Below are 24,058 nucleotides of genomic sequence, written 5' to 3' on the forward strand. Positions count from 1 at the left end.
CATAATGTATATGCAGCATGTGTATAATTTGCATATTTGCATTACCGCTTGTTCACCTCAGTTAAACAGCAGATGGAGGTACCACATGTGCAAAACAGAGTGTTATGCCAGGTTGCTCCACATAATGTAAAGAACAAACAAAGATATGCACAGCTATACAAGTGCAATTACCTCTGTTTACATTTATTTATTTATTACATCTACCCTACCTGTTTTACAAGTGAAATTAAGCTCTGTTTACATTATATCTATTTTTATATTTTATACTTCTAGTGTAACCCTTCTGTTTATATGCATTTATTACATCTACTTTACCTGTTTTGTTTGCTTTATAACTGTGTGTGTGTTTTACCTGTTATGTGTTTTATCTGCCTCGTTTAGTCTTGTCAATTTTAAAGCACTGACCAGAAGTGGCAACTGTGAATCTCGTTGTATTTAGTACAATGACAATAAAGCTTTCTATTCTATTCTATTATGAACCAAAAGAGGAAAAAAGGAAAACCAGATTGAAACAACAATGACAACTGTATTGTGTTGCTTCATGAACAGTTTCTATGCATGAAGAATAATTGGCCATATGGTATTAGCTGTACAGTTTTGATGGCGGGGACACACATTACGATTGTTGAGCCAATTATAAATATGATTTGTTGTGAATACTGATTGGAACAGAGTGTGTTGCAGTCTGGTCCAGGTGACAGTCAATAGTTGAAACTATACAGTTAATTGTAAGATTGTAATCATTTGGCTTCTGATCGAGTCGTCAGTCTCATTCATTGTCACACAAAATTGCTCGTTACATAACGTTACGCGTTAGGTTACGTAAGAAAGTCTGCTATTTATTCACTGTAATTACGTTGTTACATGATGTTTTTTACGTTATTTTAACACAAACCATGATGTTTTTTCTAACCTCAACCACGTAGTTTTGTTGCCTAACCAAACGTTTCAAAACGTTAACCACGTGGTGTCATGCGTTTCTGCAAGTGAGACACAAGACCGATATGAAACATATTTACGAAACGTACTTTTGGTTCAGAAATGTCCACATTCAACGTAGAAACGTACAATGCCAACAGTTTTTTTTCTGGCGACTGGGTTGATTCTGCCACATGTTGGCCTTTTGAGTTTGCTCTATAAGCTCTTAAATGTGTTTGCGTGCTTTGATGCAGCGTTTTTAGCCACTTTTGCCTGGAAACAATACTCTAAAGCTCATCTGTAATGTGTGATACATCAAAAAACGAGCCGTTAAATATCACTTTAAGGCTCAGCACTATCAGATAAATGCACATAGACTCTATAATACACAAAGCTGAATAAACATAAAGGCACCTCAGATATTACATCAAATGTTTCCCGCAAACTGAAGTGTCAATCTTCTTCAGTTTGAAAAAATTAACTGAGGAGAGGACGATGCCCCCTAACTGTATTTAGCAGCTCCCTGGACTCCATTTCTCTTTCCAAAATTGCTTCACATTGTAAATGTCCTCTGAGCTTCTTTGCAGTGGATGAATGTGAATTGCTGCTCTGAGAAGAAGGTGAGCCATTATTTCCAGTAAAGGGCTGTGATTTAGCAGAAAGCTTGCACAAAGCAGAGTCCAGCAGGGTGAAGGCAGGAGCCCAGAGAAACAGTCCAGATCTGTGGGTAATGAATTATTTGAAAAACAGGAACCTCCAAAAAGGAAAGAGAAAGAAAGCTATTTCCAGCTACGGGAAGGCATGAGAGATCTGACGATGTTGTACCACCTCGATTAGACTGGAGCTACATGCCATGCCCACTCATTCCTCCTGTGTAAAGTTTGAATCATCAGAGTAATTGTTATATTCCACATTTGCTGGCTTTCATAGTGGACCTTTTCAAGAAAGTATAGGAGGGGATGAACAGCTAAAGAAGCAGGTTTGGAACTCAAATCTCAAATCAGCTCAACGAATGTGTCAGAAGAAGCAATTTAACAGGAAATGCTTCTAAAAGTTGTTTTCGGAAATGCCACCAGTTTTTACCCATTAGCCACTAGACATGCTGCTCAACTTTGCAACCTTCTCACAGCAAGACGTAAAAGTGAAAGACGTTTGAACGTTTGAAATGTGTTTGGGCTCCACTGAGCATGTGTAGCAGGCTGGGTGGTCTGTGATGTTTTCCACCGAAGGATTCCAAAAGGACCCCTGTTGCTCAATACAAAGGTTTGGGTTTCAGTTGATGTGATTTAGAGAATAGTGAACTCTTCTCCCGCAGCCCCAATGGGGGATTTTGTCTGATAAAAATGGCTGAAAAATGGAGGTAAACATCATGCAGCGTGTTGCTTTACATAATTGCTTATCATCCCAGTTCTTTTGTAAACTCTGAATTTATTTTGGAAACAGTCTGGACCTCATCATCGAGGTGAGACGTGACTCCCAACAATGGATCAACTAATTTGGTTGAATATGTCAGCTTCATATGGTTCATTAGAGGCGCTGAGTGTGCAGCCCACCACAGCTGTATTTTTTGCTGAGTCGGCGCAACTGATCAGGACATCCTCTGAGTCCGTCAGCTGGGTCATCCACAGTGTGAACCTGCTGTTCACTATTATGTTACACAGTGAAAAGCTGAGATAAGGATGAGCGGGGGAGATGTTTAACCTTGTGAAAAGACAAAGAGAAGGTGGCAAATGTTAGATCCAGACAAATGTCAATTAGTCAATCAGCGGGCCTCATGCATTCTTATCCTGAATCTCTCTTTTTCTCCGTGAGGTGTCCGAACCCTCTGAACTGCACAGATTTGTGGTGAATTTGTTGTGTTAACTGAACTCAAAACCTGCACAGCAGCCTTTAAAATGGCAAAACTGTAACTTTACTGTAAAATCAATTCATTTTGAATAATTCATAGTGTACAATTTTCTACTTTTAACTTGTCTTGGCTGTTCATTCATTCACTGCTCCCTATACAGTATATACACACCACCAACGCCATCTCTGTCAGCTGTAGAGACGACAATGTTAATTTGCATATCTATAAAATACGGAGCATTGCATTGTGGGATTGTTAACGGAACGTGCTGTACACATGGATATATTAAGGAGAAATGGATACTGCGTTTCAGAGTCAATTCCTATGAGAACTGCTCACTCTGAGCATACTGCGAAAAAGCATCCACTTTGCTTCACCGCGAGCTGGTGGAGAGCACCAGCCCGAAAAAGCTAAGAAATCAAACAGTATTATTATTACATCATTAAAGGGAAACTACAGTTCATGACGGCGAGGCTTTTATGTTTGTAGCTTCAGTCTTTGGTTCTATCACTGATGAGAACATTAATCATTCACCAGAATAACTGCTGAGATCTTGTAACACAACCAAATTGGCACAAGTGGCTCCAATGACCTTCCATACCGGCCATAGTTGTGCATAATCCTGGTCTTCCCGAGCAGTGAGGGATTAAGTGACGTTACGCGCGTGTTCACGTTCAGGTTTACCTCTGAATGACGTGAGTAGTGAAGTAAAACTGTTGGATTGTTTACAACATGTCTGATTGCCCGACCGCTCACATTTGATCAGTGATGTCATTGCATTTTCAAAACCTCATATATTTGGTGGCTCAAATTTGTTCATAACCGACTGAATTAAATCTGAGCTATAATAAACTGTAGTATTCCTTTGATCAAATAAAAGAGGGGCTTATTGGGAGGTGTAACAGTTCTAGAGATGGACAAGAGATGACATCCCATTTTTCACAGGTCTATGAATGCAACAAGTCCTCTTAAATCACTGATATATGTCATTCAAGAAGTCATGTGTTTGTGCGGGAGGGGGGGGGGGGGGGGTTGGGCTCTTGCTTGAGGCCCAATGTACTGTGAAGATAGAATATGTAAATCCGCTTTTACTATCTATCACTGCTGCCTTGTGACACACTTTCTAGGTGAGTCCAGGGTTTATTCTCTGTCCCTGTTGGTACTGCCTGCCATTTAATATGAAGGTCACTGTATTGTGTGTGTGGCTGAAGCAGCAGCAGCAGCAGCTGCAGTGACCACTGTTCCCGCTTAGCACTCCCCTGGATGCTCCGCTTGGCAGCAACACACTGCAATTGTCCACAGCTATGTGAGGAGCAAGTCCTTTTTTATCCTGTTTTGCAGGGATACCCTTGCACGTGGCTTGTCCCATTTCTTGTGCGTGTGCCTTCGGGGAGATGCACATGAGTAGTAGTGAGTGTTCCCTGACCTCCGGATTTAGCCCAGGCATTATACGGTGCAAAGCAAGGCCAGCATCAGGCCAATCCAGTCCGGGTTAGCGGCGGCAGCCCAAAGCTATTACCTCAAAGCAGTGCAGCTTGTTGACTCCCAACACCAGAAAGAAAAATTATGCATGGATGGAGTCTGTGCAAGCTGGAGCAGGTTGACGCTGTGGAAATACAACAACAGTCCAACAGTCCGGTACAGTAAAGACATCACACTTTCCCGTCTGTCTATATCACGCCACAAACACAGGCAGGAAAGGACACGCTGCTACACTTAAAGCAAGATGAAAATGTGCAGCACAGCACTGACAGCAAAGAGAATTTACTGCTTGCAAATCAAAAAGATTATTTTATTATGCCTCACATGAATGGGAATGAGGCAGACCCCCTCCCCCCCATCCCCCCCATCCCCCCTCTGCCTCCATCAGTTACATATGCAGAGAAGTGCAGAGCAGCAGTATATTCTGCCAATGCAGAGCTCCAATTATTTCTCACTGTTGGGTTATGATTACACAAAAAAACGAAACACACCATACATGACTGCTGAAATATGGCAGAGGTTGGATATGTTGTGTTTCAGATGACTCATGGGTTTTTTCCGGAATCAAAAAGGAAGAAAAAAAAAAACGATATTTAAAACTATGTTGCTGAGCTTATCAGAAATCCCTCCACATTCCTAAACTTAGATAATCATTTCACATTTCACCCCTATATCCCAAATACACACACACTGATGAAGCTTCTTTCTGGCCGGCAGGTCTGACTGGGATGTTAATCTAGCAACATACGCCAACCTGCCGCTTCATTAATTACATTTCCCCGCAATTAGCTCCTCGTTTATCCAGTTTTAATTAACCATGAAATTATGGATCCTTCCTATTTGGAGATGGCGTCTCATCTCCTGGTGTTATTTTGGTCTCTTCCTGAATATATATTTGCTCATTACGAGTCTGGAATTCTGAAATCCAGTGGCTCTTGTGCTGCTAGGAAGAGTGTGTGTATACTGTACCGTACTGTGTGCTAAGAGTCAGTGAAGGACGAGGCCAAGGGCGGAACGACGGGCTGTGTGTGTGCGTGTGCATATGCATGTGAATGTGCGTATGTGTGTGCGTGTGTGTGTGTGTGCGTGTGTGTCAGAATGACTCAGAGTGCAGCAGCAGTGTTCTTCTGTTATCACACACTGTGGGAGGAAGAACTGTGTCTTTGTCTTCTCATCCACCACATGCACACACACACACAAACAGTGGTGATCTGCAGCAGATTACAGCTCACTACAAATAGCATTCCAGTAAAGGGTCCAATTTGAAACAGCGTGCCCCCCCTCCCCCCCACCCTCCCGCTGGTGTAACACATCCGCACCGACTTTGTTTGCGATGTGATTTTTTCAACTCGAAGATATTTCATTCCTCGACTGTAATCATATTGTGTGATGTGGCTTAATATGCATTTACACGCATTTCAAAGCTGTGGACATGATCAGGAAAATATGACATGTATTTTTTTAGGTTTTTGAAATAGAACATCCCATATTTTCCAAGCATCTTGGGTAGGAAGTAGGGATGTGACGGTGAGGAAATTCTCCCACCGGTTAATAAACTTGTAACAACACGGACATTTTACAAGAAAAGATGATGGTCGATATATGTAGCGCGCTGACTTTGATCTTTAACCGTTGGATGGCGGTGTGTCTGACCTCCACATTCCAGCAGGTTTCCACCCGGCGCTGCTCCGCTGTGCACACCGGCTGTGACCACTCCGTCCTCCGCGCGGCGATTTACCTCATTAACATTATGGTTCTCTTATAGCATTGGGTTTAAATCTGAAATATTGCCAAATAAACGCTTTTGCTTTTCGCTTCAACCCCAAATCTTCCGCCATCATCTTGTCTGTCAACTCTCTCTCGTCACGTGTGTGTGAAATATGCCACCTGCTAGTCTGAGCTGAGACTCTTTCACTTTCAGTTTGTAGCGTCCGTCGTCCGACTATGTATTGATAACACGGCGCTGATACGCCAAAATGAACTAAAGGGGTTTTATTTCTGTAAAAAAAGCAAAACGACGGTGGGGGCGGTGGGTACGTAATGTAATCGGTGTGTGCCCGACCACCGTGTAACACCGGTAACACCGACTACCGCAACAAGCCTAGTACGAACACAGTCCTACCTGGTCAAAAACAATCTGTATGTGGGATTCTCCTGCCTTGATTCTCATCATTTGAAACACTTCCTGTACAAAGTGCACCATGCCTTGTATACATTGCCTGGTACTGTTTTCAGCCAAGCTGCCAAATCTTTGTTGAGTAGCCAACTGTCATTGAATTTTCTCTTCCCCATGTCGTCGCTAGCTAGCAGACGGCGCATCTGCTCTGAGCATCCCGGCCACAAACAAAATAGGAGTATTGTTGGTTCCGATATCCTGATCTGCGTGATATTAATGCAAGAGGCATTCGCTAAAAAGTTATTTAAAAAAAAAATAGATGTTACCAATTATTTCGAGATATCAAATTACAACGTCTGAAAAAATATCCATAAAATCCTTATTCGCATGTCTTAGAATTTTAAGACTTTTTAAAGACTGATTTAAGACATTTTAATAGCAATTAAGGCCTCATTTTTAAATGAATAAATTCAATGTTTTTTAAGACTTTTTAAGGATCCACAGGAACCCTGACCTAATCTGATATAGTGGCCATCTCGCCAGGCAGATATATAGATGTATAGTCTGATGCTGGCACGGTAACAGATGTGTTTAAAAGTTTCATGTCAAAGATTATTGGAAAGAATGAGCTCCTTAGATAAGATATAAATCCCTTGGTACAAGGCACAGAGTGTTCTGCGATGTCCTATCTTAATCAAAAGCCACAAACTCTTTTTTGTAGATGATACATCGGCCAATTTGACACAGAAACAACCGCAATTGTATCATCCCACCCTAAACCCTTTTAACATCCTCTGCCTTTGGCTTATTTAGAGAGCTGGATGTCTGCCTACCGCCATTCAGAACCTCCCACGCAATAACGTTAGTTTCCTCTTGGGAGAAGCTTTTGTATTGGAGCCAAACGGTTCTCTTCCATCATCAACAACCAGAGAGCTACTGTGACATGGAGTTCAACAAGAGGTGTAAACTGCTGCTTCAAATCCAATCCTGTTTGCAGGTTTCATCATTAAACCATTAATTAGCTTAATCACTAGCCTCATTAATGTAAGCGTCACATGAAATATATCACGGTTATGGACACGGTCCTGTTATTGTTTGTGGTTGTTTGTCTGATGAAAAATGGTGAGTTAATGTAGTCGACTTTTACAAATAAGAACTTTTTTAGTTTGGTTTGTTTTTTTATATTCAGTTTCTTCCTCAGGGACAGTGCATGTTAATAAACATTATTCTAGAAGTGTGAAGATGTGAAGTTGTCAGCCTGAAGTCGGCCTAAAATCAAGAAACAAAATCAAGATGACTTCTTGATCAAGAAGTTTAAAATGATAAATCACGATGTAGGCATATCAAGTGCAGTAAAAGTAAAACACCGACAGACACACAAGCAGAATACAGTCATGGTCAGCAGTAAAAGAAAAGTGAATTACGGTTCAACAAAGTAAAAACAAACAATTGCAGAGCAGCTTAAGTCATTGAAAGACATTTGCCAAATGATGATGGCCTTCAAACTCCTGCTGACAGATGTGGCGGCTTGTAAGTCATGTTCTTACAGTAACTGTCTAGAAGAAGGACCTTTAACGGGTGAGTTCCCTGAGTTCGGCTGCTATAGCCTTCCATTCATGTGATGCTTTCATTGAAAATGCAGTTTGACTTTGCATTTGCATTCTGTGTGTAAATGCTTCCAAAGTAAACAAACATGTTGCACCACTGGAGTATAATTAAGAGTCACATCCAGTCAGGGCTCGTAGATCAGTCAATCATTGCTGCTTTGATCCATTGTATCAAAGCGCAAACAACGCTTTTGGGTTTTTCCAATTTCATAGTCTCAGCAGACAATCATGAACGTTACACTTCAGTTATTTCATGCATTTCTTTCTCCCTTCGGTTACACTGTTGGAACAGGTTTGGTCGGTGGCTTGGCTATCTCTGTGTTTTCAGTATGTATATCAGAGCAGTGGCCTTGTCATGTTCTTTCATGGTGCAATGTTAGAAATAGTGGGGTAAGACGGATAGTTTTGATAATATATGGGATCAAGTTTGGGACTTTTTAAAGAAAAAGTCATTGGAAATTGGAAGATGACTGTAGTTGTTTGTCACTCAGGTTATGTCTGACACCATATCTTTTTTTGTAAAATATAAAGAGATGATATTCCTACGTGAACGGTTCAATTATTGACAAATGAGAAGAACTCCTTGTAATTGTTCTGTCTAAAGGTGAATGATGAAGTGTCTGTTCCATTCGTCCATTTTATGTCTTCCTCCAGGCAGAAAAGAAAATGTTAGAACGCGGCCTAATTCAGTGAATACAAGAGTCCTTCTGCTGGCTTATTGAAAGTGATTGAGGGGTGCTGAGAGTAATTAAGTGTAGTGCTTCAATCACCTATTGGTTTGTTTGAGCAGAGCAAAAAGCAAATGCTGTGTTTAAAAAGCTCTAAAATAAAGTCGGCGTAAACTGGCAGCAGTTCAGTCCCCGGCTCACATCCAGCATTCTTAATGAGTACAAGCAGTGTAAAGATGGCTTAAATTTGCATTTGTAATTAGTTTGGCTAATGTCCAAATTACTTTTTGACGAGAGATAGATACATGTGTTAATACTGAATTAGACCACTGTTATTTATCAAATGAGGTAAATCAACCTTGATTACATTAGGATTCAGTGTAACCTGTACATGAATTCAATCTGCTACTGTCTATGAAAGGTATAACCATCAATGTTTGGAAGGGAATTCACCTAAATGTTGCTTCATTTAAAAGTAATGTGATTGTTCAAACACTTAAACACAGAATCCATTACGTATGTGTGATTGTTATGGTATCACCAAAGGATTCTTCTTCTGAGAACCATGGATATCTGAACTAAATTTAATGGCAATCCATTTTAATATTTTTTCAAGATGGGATGAAGCCGTTTTGTACTTATTTTTGGAACAGCATCTAAAGCTGGAATTATGCTTGTGCGTAGAGACACGCTAATCTCTCTGCAAGCCTACGCGGAGGAAGGTGTCACAGGGTAACCACGGGTCGCAGAGGCTTGCAGAGGATCTGAGAAGCTCCCAATCCTGTCATGTGGATCTGCATGCAGAGTAAGAAAATATCGATACACATGAGTATCACGATATTATGTTTTGCGACACTGTATTGATTCTCCAAAACACTGTATTGATTTTTAATTAACCTTTTAAAAATCCGACAGCCCGCTGTTGGGCCCGGCCACTAGTCGATCTTTTGGAGGTTGTAGCGGGGGTTCACTTTTAAAGCTAGAGTGAAGTTACTGGCATCATATGAAACTAGAAAACCTGAGGAATGGTACCAAGCATGGCATACTAGCTTGTCTAAATAATGCTCCAAAGTTACACCAAATTTTGGCGATGAAAAACTAGCATGGCCATTTTCAAAGGGGTCCCTTGGCCTCTGACCTCAAGATATGTCATTGAAAATGGGTTCTATGGGTACCCACCAGTCTCCCCTTTACCACTTTATGATAATCACATGCAGTTTAGGGCAAAAAAACATGCAGTTTTTTGCATGCAGTATAAATGTGTAATTTTTGCCTATTCCAAAATGGTTTATTTTTGTTGTGTTCTGTATATTATGACAGTTTTCCTTAAATTCAATTTAAAAAATCACAATATGGCCTTTCTTACAGTAATATATCACAATATATTAAATCGTTACCACTGTATCATGATACGTATTGTATTGCCAGATTCTTGCCAATACACAGTCCTAATGCCAAGCAAGCCGATTGGTTGATCCAACTACTGACTGGAAACAGGTTTGAAACAGAAAATAAAAATAACATGGAATCATCTTACTATAAAGCAAGGAATATCTGTCTGTATGTACGTACGTATGTGTGTGTGTGTCAGTCACATATCTGGAGAACTGTCCATCCGATCTACTTCACATTTGGCAGGTGTATTGCTGGGGAACCCAGGGTGTGCAGTGTTGAAGTTGGTTGCAATTTAGACATGCAACACATTCATAAACTTTGAATAAACAACCACACAGCGCTCTGTGCAGCAGCGGGGGCGGAGCTTCAGGGCTCTGTGGGCTGAGTCGAGCAACAATGCTGCAAGCGGCAATTGCAGGAGCAAAGTTATTGGCCTGTTCCGAACGGGCTCACGCTCCGAACAGGATACTCTAGGATACTCAAAATCGATATAAAAGAAGCCACATGAACATCTTGAACGACTGTAATATCGGACATTGTGTGTGTGTTATTTCAACACCTAAAATTGGCAGTGTCTAGCTATCTTTCTTCCATGGGTCCAACACTAGACAGTAGTGCAGTGATATTGAAAGCTTATTTTGTGTGCCAGCCCAAATTACAGGACAAGCTTTGTCAGTTTGTTTAATTTATTGCTCAGCGGAGAACACCACGGAGCTGTTGTCACTGCCAAAAAAAGATTATAATTCAACTGACTAAAATATGTACACAACTCACAGCAAAACACCAAACAGATTATTGATTTCTTAGCAAAAATGTATTTTCATTTCAGTTTGTCTTTTAAAAAACGAAAAATTAATAAAAAAACATGGGCTGTCATCTTAAATCCAAACACATCAGTCAGTGCCTACAACAAGCGACATTAGCAGGAATTTATTACAGAGTCATAGTGTTAGAAGTGTGTATATCATGGAGGTGAATGGGCTCAGTATCTCAGTTCATCTCAAACTGAGACAGTTCAACTGAGGACACACACACACACACACACACATTTCTGTTCACTTATCTGGTCGAGTACGCCAGGCGGAGGAACAGACATCTGAATGAGGTCATGGAGGTAACTTTCCTCTCCTCTTCCTCCACTCTGAATATCAGCCTGTCCTTGACCCCAGCCCACCTGGCTGGGCATCGTTTTCCTCTCCTCCCTCTCACTTCTCAGCAAAAAACGGTAGCATCCATCTCTTAATGCATGGCGGCTTTCTCTGCGTCCTCCACATTCTCTCGGAGTAATGGGTTTTGTTGCAGCTTGCGCAGATGGAAGCTCAGGGAGTGGTCCACCATCAGCTGTATTGGCCCCACTATCACCCCTTAAAAACAGTCAGTTTCATTTCGCATCCCACCAGGATCTCAAGACTTTAGGCGAGGAGTGTTGCACCCCTCCCCTGAGATTAGCGATGTGTTCAATGTGCAGCTGTCTTGCTGGAACAGTAAACTATGCTTTTTTACATAATACATTTTTTTGACTGTTTTTTAAAAGCTCCAAAAGATAAATACACTTTGTATTGGATTCTTTGTGATGTATCATTAATAAGATGTTACTGTGTTTTGTTTTTTCAGGGCAGCGACAAGGGCGACGTGGACAAGAATAAGTGCTGCACGCTGTGTAACATGTCCTTCACCTCAGCAGTGGTGGCACAGTCACATTACCAGGGTAAAATCCACGCCAAGAGGCTAAAACTGCTACTGGGGGAGCAGCCTGCCATCACAACCAAAGGTACAGCCCCTGTTGAAAATGTGCATTGTGGGTATAAATGATAGAGGAGCTACAGTACATCTGTCCGAAGGGGATTTATTATTGAGAAGACATAACTAAGGAATGAGATACAGGATGCCGTATGTGTTGACGATGTTTGTGGTGTTGTTCTGTACGTGTGAAGCTCTCAGGTCTGACTGAGTGTGTGTGTTCTCCTCCACATCTATCCCACTGGTGACTCTGAGCTGGAGTCCTAACATATAACATTGTCAATATCTATATATAATATTGTCCAGTGTACACATCAGTGTACAGTTGCACCGTCTTGATTCAATGCTCTGAAACATCACACACACACAGAGGTGCTGTACAGGTCAGAATATGCTGTACTGCAGAAGCCCGAAGGCCAAGTCAATACAGCAGCATGGCCTCTGGTGGAACACAGTTACTCTAGTTGTTATATCTGTAGCTGAGCTTGTTTTGTGTACTTGTGTTTCCGGTCATTTCTTTGGTATCAGCACTAAGTAGGTTTTTGGTATGAGTAGCGCTCTATTAAATTTGTCTCTCCACATTCAACCTACACTTTATCAAAGCTATAACAGCACCAGGAAGCAGTTTTACGTGAAAGGAATCATTTCCATTTTTGGCTGCCTTACCGAGAGTTACAGTATAGATGAGAAGATTGATACCACTCTCCATATGTCTATATGATAAATATGAAGCTTCAGCCTATACAGCCAGTTAGTTTAGCTAAGCATAACGACTGGAAGCAGGGGGAAAGAGTTAGCCTGGCTCTGTCCACAGGTCACAACATTCTACCAGCAACTCTAAAGCTCAACAATTAATAATCAAGCAGAAACCTCCAGTGCTGCTAATAATAATAATAATAATAATAATAATAATAATAATAACTAGAAAATGCATTTCCTGCTGAAAATGCGTGGGAATGCTGAAAGCTAAAATGTATTGCAAAGCATAGCTGAAAATGCAAAAATGAGAAAGGACTTGCCTAAAAATGTTAAAGCTCAAATGCATTGCACTGCACTGCTGAAAACCCTAGAAGATGAAATGTACAACTGGCAGAGTTGGAAGCTGAACTGCATTAGCTAAAGAAACTAAGAGCTGAAATACATTGCTAGAAAAGCTGGAAGCTAAACTGTAATACCGTCAAAAGCGGTAAATTAGAATTTTCCTGAATAGGCGGAAAGAAGAAATGCTTTGTATTTATATCAGACAGATGAACTGCATTGCTAAACACAAACAGAGACAGAGAGAGAGAGAGAGAGAGAGAGAGAGAGCAGTATTGGGTGAAATAAACCTTTAAAACTATAAGTGCTTGGACAGAAATAGTATTTTCACTGAATGAACCTTTAAAATCTATAAGTTGTTACACAGAAAGTGGTATTTGGGTGGAAAGTAGCAGTAGGAGTTGTAGTAATAGTAGTAGTAGTAGTAGTAGTAGCAGAAGGAGCAGGAGCAGTAGTAGTAGTAGTAAGAGTAGTAGTAGTAGTAGTATTAAGTGAGGCAGTAGGAACAGCTGCAGGAGCAGTAGTAATAGTAGCAGTAGTGGTAGCAGTAACATCACTGGTAGCAGTAGTAGCAGTAACAGTAGTAGTAATAGTAGTAGCTGTAGTAGTAGTAGTAGTATTAGTAGCAAAAGCAGTAGTAGCAGTAGTAGTAATCATAGTAGTAGTAATCGTAGTAGTAGTAGTAGTAGTAGTAGTACTAGTAGCAGAAGGAGCAGCAGCTGTAGTAGTAGTATTAGAATCAGTAGGAACAGAAGCACTAGCAGTAGTAGTAGTAGTAGTAGTAGTATACTAGTAGTAGTATCAGTAATAGTTGTAGTAGTAGTAGCAGCTAGAACTTTTAAAACTATTAGTCGTTAGACAAAATATAGTAGATAGAGTTACTCTATAGAGATTTTATTTTGAAAAAAAAACTTGTCCTGAGTTCCCTGTTATAATAATAATAATAAATGTATTGATATAGCACTTCTCAAAACAGATGTTACAAAGTGCTTCACAAGACAATAAAAGCAGATAAATAAAGTAAAAGATATTGTAACTGTTAAAACAGAACATCAGACAATAAAAGCAGATAGAGTAAAACAAATATGGTAACTGCTAAAACAGAACATCACAGAACATATCAATAATAATAGAAGTGGTAAAATGGTAGGACAAGTTCATAAAACAAATATACAGTATATATACATAAATGTGTATAAACATACACAAGCGTCCAGAAACGGATATGTACATACAGTACATATATTTAAACCATTCTACCTATAGGAATGCTATCCTAAAAAAATGTGTTTTCAAAAGCATCGTCATTGAGATCATGGAATGTTGCCTCTGTGACATCATAAATGATAATGTTACATAAACTGCAACATTATCATTGACATCATAGAATGTTTCCTCTGTGACATCGTAAATGATGATGCCACAGGAATGTCTATTCTGCTCTATATGTCAGCATTCTATCACGCTCTATATGATGCTATTGTATTCTACTCTATATCAAAGCATTTGATCAGCAATTCTGATATTTTTTGCCGCTATATATGACAGCATTCCTTTCCGCTCTAATGTCATTACGACTAATCAAAACGCAATCAGAACGTTTAAATGTTCCATATATCGTAGCTTTGTGACATCACACATGCATAGTACTCCTGACTGCTTGTTTAAACCTGCTTAATAATAAAAAAATACCTGAACATCTCACTTTTATAATATGGGACCTTTAAGGTATAGAACAGTTAAATAAATGTCACCGTATTTAGGTTTTTCAAATTAACATCAACATAGTAGTAGTCATAGTTCCTCCAATGAAGTCAATGATTTCTCACAGAGATTGACAGAGTAGTAGTAGACACATGGGACACTACAATTACCAGAAAGTCTTGACAATCATATTAAACAAACTCTCCTGTGACATCATCAGTGACATGATGGAATGTTGCCATTGCGATGTCATAAATGATGATGTCACATGAACTGTGACATCATAAGTGACATCACGGAACGTCGTCGAAAGTTTACTTATAGAACCCCCGTTACGCCCATCAATCACAGATCAAAAAACAAGTGTTTTTTGACAATGCAGCGCGTAGGACGACAGGCCACTCGCTCGGCTCGCAGACAGGGACCGAAGACCGAAGACAGAAGACTCGCAGGTCCTCGACTGTCAGCAGACGGAGGGTTGCCCGACGCAGACGCTAGGCTACGCCATTAACCACAAAGGGAAAGCATTAATGCATTAAGCATTAATGCTTTTCATTTGTCTTAGTGTTTTTTTTTAGGTAGTATATTTTGCTTTATTTAGATTTTTTTTTAATTTACATTCACATAGTAGTATTCATGAACACGAAGGGTAAGCATTAATGCATTAAACATTAATGCTATTGATTTGTCTTAGTGTTTTTTTTTAGGTAGTATATCTTACTTTATTTAGATTTTTTGAATTAACATTAACATAGTTGTATTCACAGTTCCCTTGATGAAGTCAATGATCTCTGTCATTCAGACTAAACTAACATTCCTGTGACATCATCAGTAGTTTCATCTGTGAGATCATAAATGATCATGTCACATAAACTGTGACCTCATCAGTGACATCACAGTTTGTGATAGCGTCCAAAATTCCATACTTACATGCTATTTAGTACGCTAAAACAGTATGTGAGATATTTTAGTAGGTCCGAAACCTTAGTATAAAACCAATAGTACGCGAATTGCATACCATTTCCGGTAAAATATTACAGTATGCAACTTTGAACTTTACGGTGGCATACATATCCCACAATGCAATGCGGTAGTGAAGACAACTTTCATAATAGACGTCGACAGACAGCTCTGTAACATCAATAACACTTTAATTTAACTGTAAATATAAGATTTCACTTTGCAACAGTAGTAGTAGTAGTAATAGTTGTAGTAGTAGTAGCAGCTAGAACTTTTAAAACTGTAAGGCGTTAGGCAAAATATAGTAGATAGAGTTACTCTATAGAGATTTTATTTTGAAAACAAAACTTTGTCCTGAGTTCCCTGTTCTAATAATAGTAATACATTTATTTATATAGCACTTCTCAAAACAGATGTTACAAAGTGCTTCACAAGACAATAAAAGCAGATAAATAAAGTAAAAGATATTGTAACTGTTAAAACAGAACATCAGACAATAAAAGCAGATAAAGTAAAACAAATACGGTAACTGCATACCAAAACATCACAGAACATATCAATAATAGAAGTGGTAAAATGGTAGACCAAGTTCATAAAACAAATATACAATATATGTACATAAATGTGTATAAATATACACAAGCGTCCAGAAACGGATGTGTACATACATATATTTAAACCATTCTACCTATAGGAATGCTATCCTAAAAAAATGTGTTTTCAAAAGCATCGTCATTGAGATCATGGAATGTTGCCTCTGTGACATCATAAATGATAATGTTACATAAACTGCAACATTATCATTGACATCATAGAATGTTTCCTCTGTGACATCGTAAATGATGATGCCACAGGAATGTCTATTCTGCTCTATATGTCAGCATTCTATCACGCTCTATATGATGCTATTGTATTCTACTCTGAATCAAAGCATTTGATCAGCAATTCTGATATTTTTTGCCGCTATATATGACAGCATTCCTTTCCGCTCTAATGTCATTACGACTAATCAAAACGCAAACAGAACGTTTAAATGTTCCATATATCGTAGCTTTGTGACATCACACATGCATAGTACTCCTGACTGCTTGTTTAAACCTGCTTAATAATAAAAAAATACCTGAACATCTCACTTTTATAATATGGGACCTTTAAGGTATAGAACAGTTAAATAAATGTCACCGTATTTAGGTTTTTCAAATTAACATCAACATAGTAGTAGTCATAGTTCCTCCAATGAAGTCAATGATTTCTCACAGAGATTGACAGAGTAGTAGTAGACACATGGGACACTACAATTACCAGAAAGTCTTGACAATCATATTAAACTAACTCTCCTGTGACATCATCAGTGACATGATGGAATGTTGCCATTGCGATGTCATAAATGATGATGTCACATGAACTGTGACATCATAAGTGACATCACGGAACGTCGTCGAAAGTTTACTTATAGAACCCCCGTTACGCCCATCAATCACAGATCAAAAAACAAGTGTTTTTTGACAATGCAGCGCGTAGGACGACAGGCCACTCGCTCGGCTCGCAGACAGGGACCGAAGACAGAAGACTCGCAGGTCCTCGACTGTCAGCAGACGGAGGGTTGCCCGACGCAGACGCTAGGCTATGCCATTAACCACAAAGGGAAAGCATTAATGCTTTTCATTTGTCTTAGTGTTTTTTTTTAGGTAGTATATTTTGCTTTATTTAGATTTTTTTTTAATTTACATTCACATAGTCGTATTCATGAACATGAAGGGTAAGCATTAATGCATTAAACATTAATGCTATTGATTTGTCTTAGTGGTTTTTTTTAGGTAGTATATCTTACTTTATTTAGATTTTTTGAATTAACATTAACATAGTTGTATTCACAGTTCCCTTGATGAAGTCAATGATCTCTGTCATTCAGACTAAACTAACATTCCTGTGACATCATCAGTAGTTTCATCTGTGAGATCATAAATGATCATGTCACATAAAATGTGACCTCATCAGTGACATCACAGTTTGTGGTAGCGTCCAAAATTCCATACTTACATGCTATTTAGTACGCTAAAACAGTATGTGAGATATTTTAGTAGGTCCGAAACCTTAGTATAAAACCAATAGTACGCGAATTGCATACCATTTCCGGTAAAATATTACAGTATGCAACTTTGAACTTTACGGTGGCATACATATCCCACAATGCAATGCGGTAGTGAAGACAACTTTCATAATAGACGTCGACAGACAGCTCTGTAACATCAATAACACTTTAATTTAACTGTAAATATAAGATTTCACTTTGCAACAGTAGCAGTATTAGTAATAGTTGTAGTAGTAGTAGCAGCTAGAACTTTTAAAACTGTAAGGCGTTAGGCAAAATATAGTAGATAGAGTTACTCTATAGAGATTTTATTTTGAAAATAAAACTTTATCCTGAGTTCCCTGTTCTAATAATAGTAATACATTTATTTATATAGCACTTCTCAAAACAGATGTTACAAAGTGCTTCACAAGACAATAAAAGCAGATAAATAAAGTAAAAGATATTGTAACTGTTAAAACAGAACATCAGACAATAAAAGCAGATAAAGTAAAACAAATACGGTAACTGCATACCAAAACATCACAGAACATATCAATAATAGAAGTGGTAAAATGGTAGACCAAGTTCATAAAACAAATATACAATATATGTACATAAATGTGTATAAATATACACAAGCGTCCAGAAACGGATGTGTACATACATATATTTAAACCATTCTACCTATAGGAATGCTATCCTAAAAAAAATGTGTTTTCAAAAGCATCGTCATTGGGATCATGGAATGTTGCCTCTGTGACATCATAAATGATAATGTTACATAAACTGCAACATTATCATTGACATCATAGAATATTTCCTCTGTGACATCGTAAATGATGATGCCACAGGAATGTCTATTCTGCTCTATATGTCAGCATTCTATCACGCTCTATATGATGCTATTGTATTCTACTCTGTATCAAAGCATTTGATCAGCAATTCTGATATTTTTTGCCGCTATATATGACAGCATTCCTTTCCGCTCTAATGTCATTACGACTAATCAAAACGCAAACAGAACGTTTAAATGTTCCATATATCGTAGCTTTGTGACATCACACATGCATAGTGCTCCTGACTGCTTGTTTGAACCTGCTTAATAATAAAAAAATACCTGAACATCTCACTTTTATAATATGGGACCTTTAAGGTATAGAACAGTTAAATAAATTTCACCGTATTTAGGTTTTTCAAATTAACATCAACATAGTAGTAGTCATAGTTCCTCCAATGAAGTCAATGATTTCTCACAGAGATTGACAGAGTAGTAGTGGACACATGGGACACTACAATTGCCAGAAAGTCTTGACAATCATATTAAACTAACTCTCCTGTGACATCATCAGTGACATGATGGAATGTTGCCATTGCGATGTCATAAATGATGATGTCACATGAACTGTGACATCATAAGTGACATCACGGAACGTCGTCGAAAGTTTACTTATAGAACCCCCGTTACGCCCATCAATCACAGATCAAAAAACAAGTGTTTTTTGACAATGCAGCGTAGGACGACAGGCCACTCGCTCGGCTCGCAGACAGGGACCGAAGACCGAAGACAGAAGACTCGCTGGTCCTAGACTGTCAGCAGGTGGAGGGTTGCCCGACGCAGACGCTAGGCTACGCCATTAACCACAAAGGGAAAGCATTAATGCATTAAGCATTAATGCTTTTCATTTGTCTTAGTGTTTTTTTTTAGGTAGTATATTTTGCTTTATTTAGATTTTTTTAATTTACATTCACATAGTAGTATTCATGAACATGAAGGGTAAGCATTAATGCATTAAGCATTAATGCTTTTCATTTGCCTTAGTGGTTTGTTTTAGGTAGTATATCTTACTGTATTTAGATTTTTTGAATTAACATTAACATAGTTGTATTCACAGTTCCTTTGATGAAGTCAATGATCTCTGTCATTCAGACTAAACTAACATTCCTGTGACATCATCAGTGGTTTCATCTGTGAGATCATAAATGATCATGTCACATAAACTGTGACCTCATCAGTGACATCACAGTTTGTGGTAGCGTCCAAAATTCCATACTTACATGCTATTTAGTACACTAAAACAGTATGTGAGATATTTTAGTAGGTCCGAAACCTTAGTATAAAACCAATAGTACATGAATTGCATACCATTTCTGGTAAAATATTACAGTATGCAACTTTGAACATTACGGTGGCTTAAATATCCCACAATGCAATGCGGTAGTGAAGACAACGTTCATAATAGACGTTGACAGACTGCTCTGTATCATCAATAACACTTTAATTTAACTGTAAATATAAGATTTCACTTTGCTCGGTTTAATAAATATTTGAAGTTAATTCAGACTTTGCATCTCACAAACCGTCGATTCTAACACATGAGGTTGGCACAGGTTACCATGGTTATGCGTCTCCAACCGGCAATGGGGAAGTAATGACGTAAATTACTTCTCAGTGTGACCGAAAAGACACATACTACTGTTTATTCGCACAAAAGTATGTTGAACTTACTATTGTACTATAGTACACCTATTATGTAGTTTATTTTTTTAAATTAACATCAACACATTAGGAGTCATAGTTCCTCTGATAAATTCAATGATTTCTGTCATTCAGATTAAACTAACATTCCTGTGACATCGTCATTGAGATCATGGAATGCTGCCTCTGTGACATCATAAATGATAATGTTACATAAACTGCAACATTATCATTGACATCATAGAATGTTTCCTCTGTGAGATCATAAATGATGATGCCACAGGAATGTCCATTCTGCTCTATATGTCAGCATTCTATCACGCTCTATATGATGCTATTGTATTCTACTCTGTATCAAAGCATTTGATCAGCAATTGTGATATTTTTGCCGCTATATATGTCAGCATTGCTTTCCACTCTAATGTCATTACGGCTAATCAAAATTGTGGATATCTCTAATGTTAATTCCAGATAGTCAAGCTTAGCTATTAAATGTTTAAACAACATGCCATAGAATTGTCCAACGCAGACGCTAGGCAATGCCAATAAACATGTAGCCCAATCATCAAAATGACAGTGCTCTTAATTTTTTTAAAGGACCTATTCATTTAAATGCTGTAATGTTAAAAAAACAACTTTAACTTCCTCATGCTGTCTGCCTGACTGTACCTGTATTCACCCTCTGTCTGAAGAGCTCCGTTTTAGTGCATTTCAATGGATCTGCAACATAATGGCGTTGCTAGTCAACAGTTTAGGTCCATGTTTACTTTCTGTCAGCTGATGTCATTCACATACACTGCAACTGGAAATAAACTGGGACACATTTACGTTTAAATGTTCCATATATCGTAGATTTTTGACATCACACATGCATAGTACTCCTGACTGCTTGTTTAAACCTGCTTAATAATAAAAAATACCTGAACATCTCACTTTTTATAATATGGGACCTTTAAGGCATAGAACAGTTAAATAAATTTCACCGTATTTAGGTTTTTCAAATTAACATCAACATAGTAGTAGTCATAGTTCCTCCAATGAAGTCAATGATTTCTCACAGAGATTGACAGAGTAGTAGTAGACACATGGGACACTACAATTGCCAGAAAGTCTTGACAATCATATTAAACTAACTCTCGTGTGACATCATCAGTGACATGATGGAATGTTTCCATTGTGATGTCATAAATGATGATGTCACATAAACTGTGATATCATAAGTGACATCACGGAACGTCGTCGAAAGTTTACTTATAGAACCCCCGTTACGCCCATCAATCACAGATCAAAAAACAAGTGTTTTTTTGACAATGCCACGCGTAGGACGACAGGCCACTCGCTCGGCTCGCAGACAGGGACCGAAGACCGAAGACAGAAGACTCGCAGGTCCTCCACTGTCAGCAGACGGAGGGTTGCCCGAAGCAGACGCTAGGCAACGCCATTAACCACAAAGGGAAAGCATTAATGCATTAAGCATTAATGCTTTTCATTTGTCTTAGTGTTTTTTTTTAGGTAGCATATTTTTCTTTATTTTAATTTTTTTAATTAACATTCACATAGTAGTATTCATGAACACGAAGGGTAAGCATTAATGCATTAAGCACTAGAAAATGCAATTCCTGCTGAAAATGCGTGGGAATGCTGACAGCTGAAATTTATTGCAAAGCATTGCTGAAAATGCAGAAATATGAAATGACTTGCCTAAAAATGTTAAAGCTCAAATTCATTGCACTGCTGAAAACCCTAGAAGATGAAATGTACAACTGGCAGAGTTGGAAGCTGAACTGCATTAGCTAAAGAAACTAAGAGCTGAAATACATTGCTAGAAAAGCTGGAAGCTAAACTGTAATACTGTCAAAAGTGGTAAATTTGAATTTTCCTGAATAGGCGGAAAGAAGAAATGCTTTGTATGTATGTCAGACAGATGAACTGCATTGCTAAACACAAACAGAGACAGCGAGAGAGAGAGTGGTATTTGGGTGAAATAAACCTTTAAAACTAAGTGCTTGGACAGAAATAGTATTTTCACTGAATGAACCTTTAAAATCTATAAGGTGTTACACAGAAAGTGATATTTGGGTGGAAAGTAGCAGTAGGAGTTGTAGTAATAGTAGTAGTAGTAGTAGTAGTAGCAGAAGGAGCAGGAGCAGTAGTAGTAGTAGTAAGAGTAGTAGTAGTAGTAGTAGTAGTAGTAGTAGTAGTAGTAGTAGTAGTAGTAGTAGTAGTTGAGGCAGTAGGAACAGCTGCAGGAGCAGTAGTAATAGTAGCACTAGTGGTAGCAGTAACATCACTGGTAGCATTAGTAGCAGTAATAGTAGTAGCAGTAGTAGTAGTAGTATTATTAGCAAAAGCAGTAGTAGTAGCAATAGTAGTAGTAATCATAGTAGTAGTAGTAGTAGTAGTAGCAGAAGGAGCAGCAGCTGCAGTAGTAGTAGAATCAGTAGGAACAGAAGCACTAGTAGTAGTAGTAGTAGTAATAGTAGTAGTAGTAGTAGTAGTAGTAGTAGCAGCAGCAACAGTAGTAGTATTAGTAATAGTTGTAGTAGTAGTAGTATGAGCTAGAACTTTTAAAACTGTAAGTCGTTAGACAAAATATAGTAGATAGTTACTCCATAGAGATTTTATTTTGAAAAAAAAATTTGTCCTGAGTTCCCTGTTAAGATACAATTAACTTCTGTGTGTGTGTGTGTGTGTGTGTGTGTGTGTGTGTGTGTGTGTTTGTGTGTTAGTCAGCCTGCTCTGATTGGCTAATGTGAATCAGCTGTCTAGCAGCAATCAAATCAGTGAGACAGTTTATAATAGGAGTTAATCTGAGACACACATGTCATAAAAGTGTCTCTCAGACAAAATCCGTGAGTCCAATCGGCAAAGTAAGGTCATCATCAGAGAGAAGCGTCTCTGCCGAACGCATTGATGTCATTTCTTTTGTGTGTGGAGTCAAAAATGGGATCATGGGAGCAGGTTAGAAAAGTGCCATTGTCAACTTTCTGTCAGACATTTCCCGTCTGATTTAACATTGCTCTCTATGGAGCGACATGTTGGACTTACTCTCACTTTTGGGACCCTAGAGACAAATGTGTAAGTCCGACTGATTCAATAGCTACATGACTGCAACCGGCACAAAAATTCATACAATTTGATGAAAAAATGATCTATTAAGAGTGAAAATTGTGGGCTACGGAGCGATTTGGTCGGAAAATTTTCAAAAGATTTCAAAGCTTTCCCTCACTCTAACGATGATGTCACACACTCTAGCCATTAACGACCCACGCAATACACAGTCTTTTGGTAAAATGAACCCTGTTTAGAGAGGAAAAGGAACAACAAACAATGCATGAAATGCTGTGATTTTCTAGAAAATGGGACGCTTGGTGACCGTGGTCTGACATTCACACGTCACTTCCATTAAGATGATCATTTTAGATGGTCAGTTGCCAACTTACCGTGTCTGTCTCCAATCCACTTCCCCCTCTCTGCCCTCCCACTCCCCTACTGCCGCCATTACTTTTGAGCTCACCTTGAGTTGCCGTCACTGTACTTTCTCTACTGCTCTCTCCAACAACAACAAAACAGAAGTGGGATGATACAGCAAGAATGTGAGCACATATCCATAAATGCTGGATTATACATTTTAGTTGGAATCCATAACAGTCTTGCAAATTTAGTCGATGGCATATGCTGTGGTACTGTTGATGATTTATGCATTTCTTCTATCTATTCAGCTGTGACGGCTCACACTGTTCATTCCCAAGACCCCCCTGAAGATAAATAAACCACTGAGTTTCCAGTTGTTCCAAACAGGTATTTCTGGCTGAAATAGAAACATCACTTCCTGATCCAGGGTCAGACCTATTTAGCACCAGTTGTTGACAATAGAGTTGGCAGTGTTGATATTTTGGTTGGTCGGTCTGTCCACCGCTTTGGTCCAGACTGAAATATAACAAGGATTTGATGGATTGTCATGACATTTTGTACAGATATTCACGGTTCCCAGAGGATAAATCCTACCGACTTCCGTGGTCCCCTGACTT

The 24,058-nt window shown here is 38.7% G+C and overlaps 1 protein-coding gene across 4 annotated transcripts in view; it reads left to right on the top strand.

Moving 5' to 3' along the window:
* Window positions 1–24,058, top strand: part of zmat4a (zinc finger, matrin-type 4a) — a 134,166-nt gene that overhangs the window by 56,265 nt on the left and 53,843 nt on the right. For all 4 annotated transcript variants that reach the window (XR_012594242.1, XM_074637633.1, XM_074637634.1 and 1 more), the window contains exon 4: window positions 11,650–11,806. Coding sequence is in view for 3 of the 4 variants with exons in the window: in XM_074637633.1 (XP_074493734.1) it covers window positions 11,650–11,806 (157 nt within the window). In the remaining variant the exon portion in view is untranslated. The remainder of the gene's footprint in view (window positions 1–11,649; window positions 11,807–24,058) is intronic.

The sequence above is a fragment of the Sebastes fasciatus genome, chromosome 6 (genome assembly GCF_043250625.1).
Source record: "Sebastes fasciatus isolate fSebFas1 chromosome 6, fSebFas1.pri, whole genome shotgun sequence".
In the NCBI taxonomy this organism is placed as follows: domain Eukaryota; kingdom Metazoa; phylum Chordata; class Actinopteri; order Perciformes; family Sebastidae; genus Sebastes; species Sebastes fasciatus.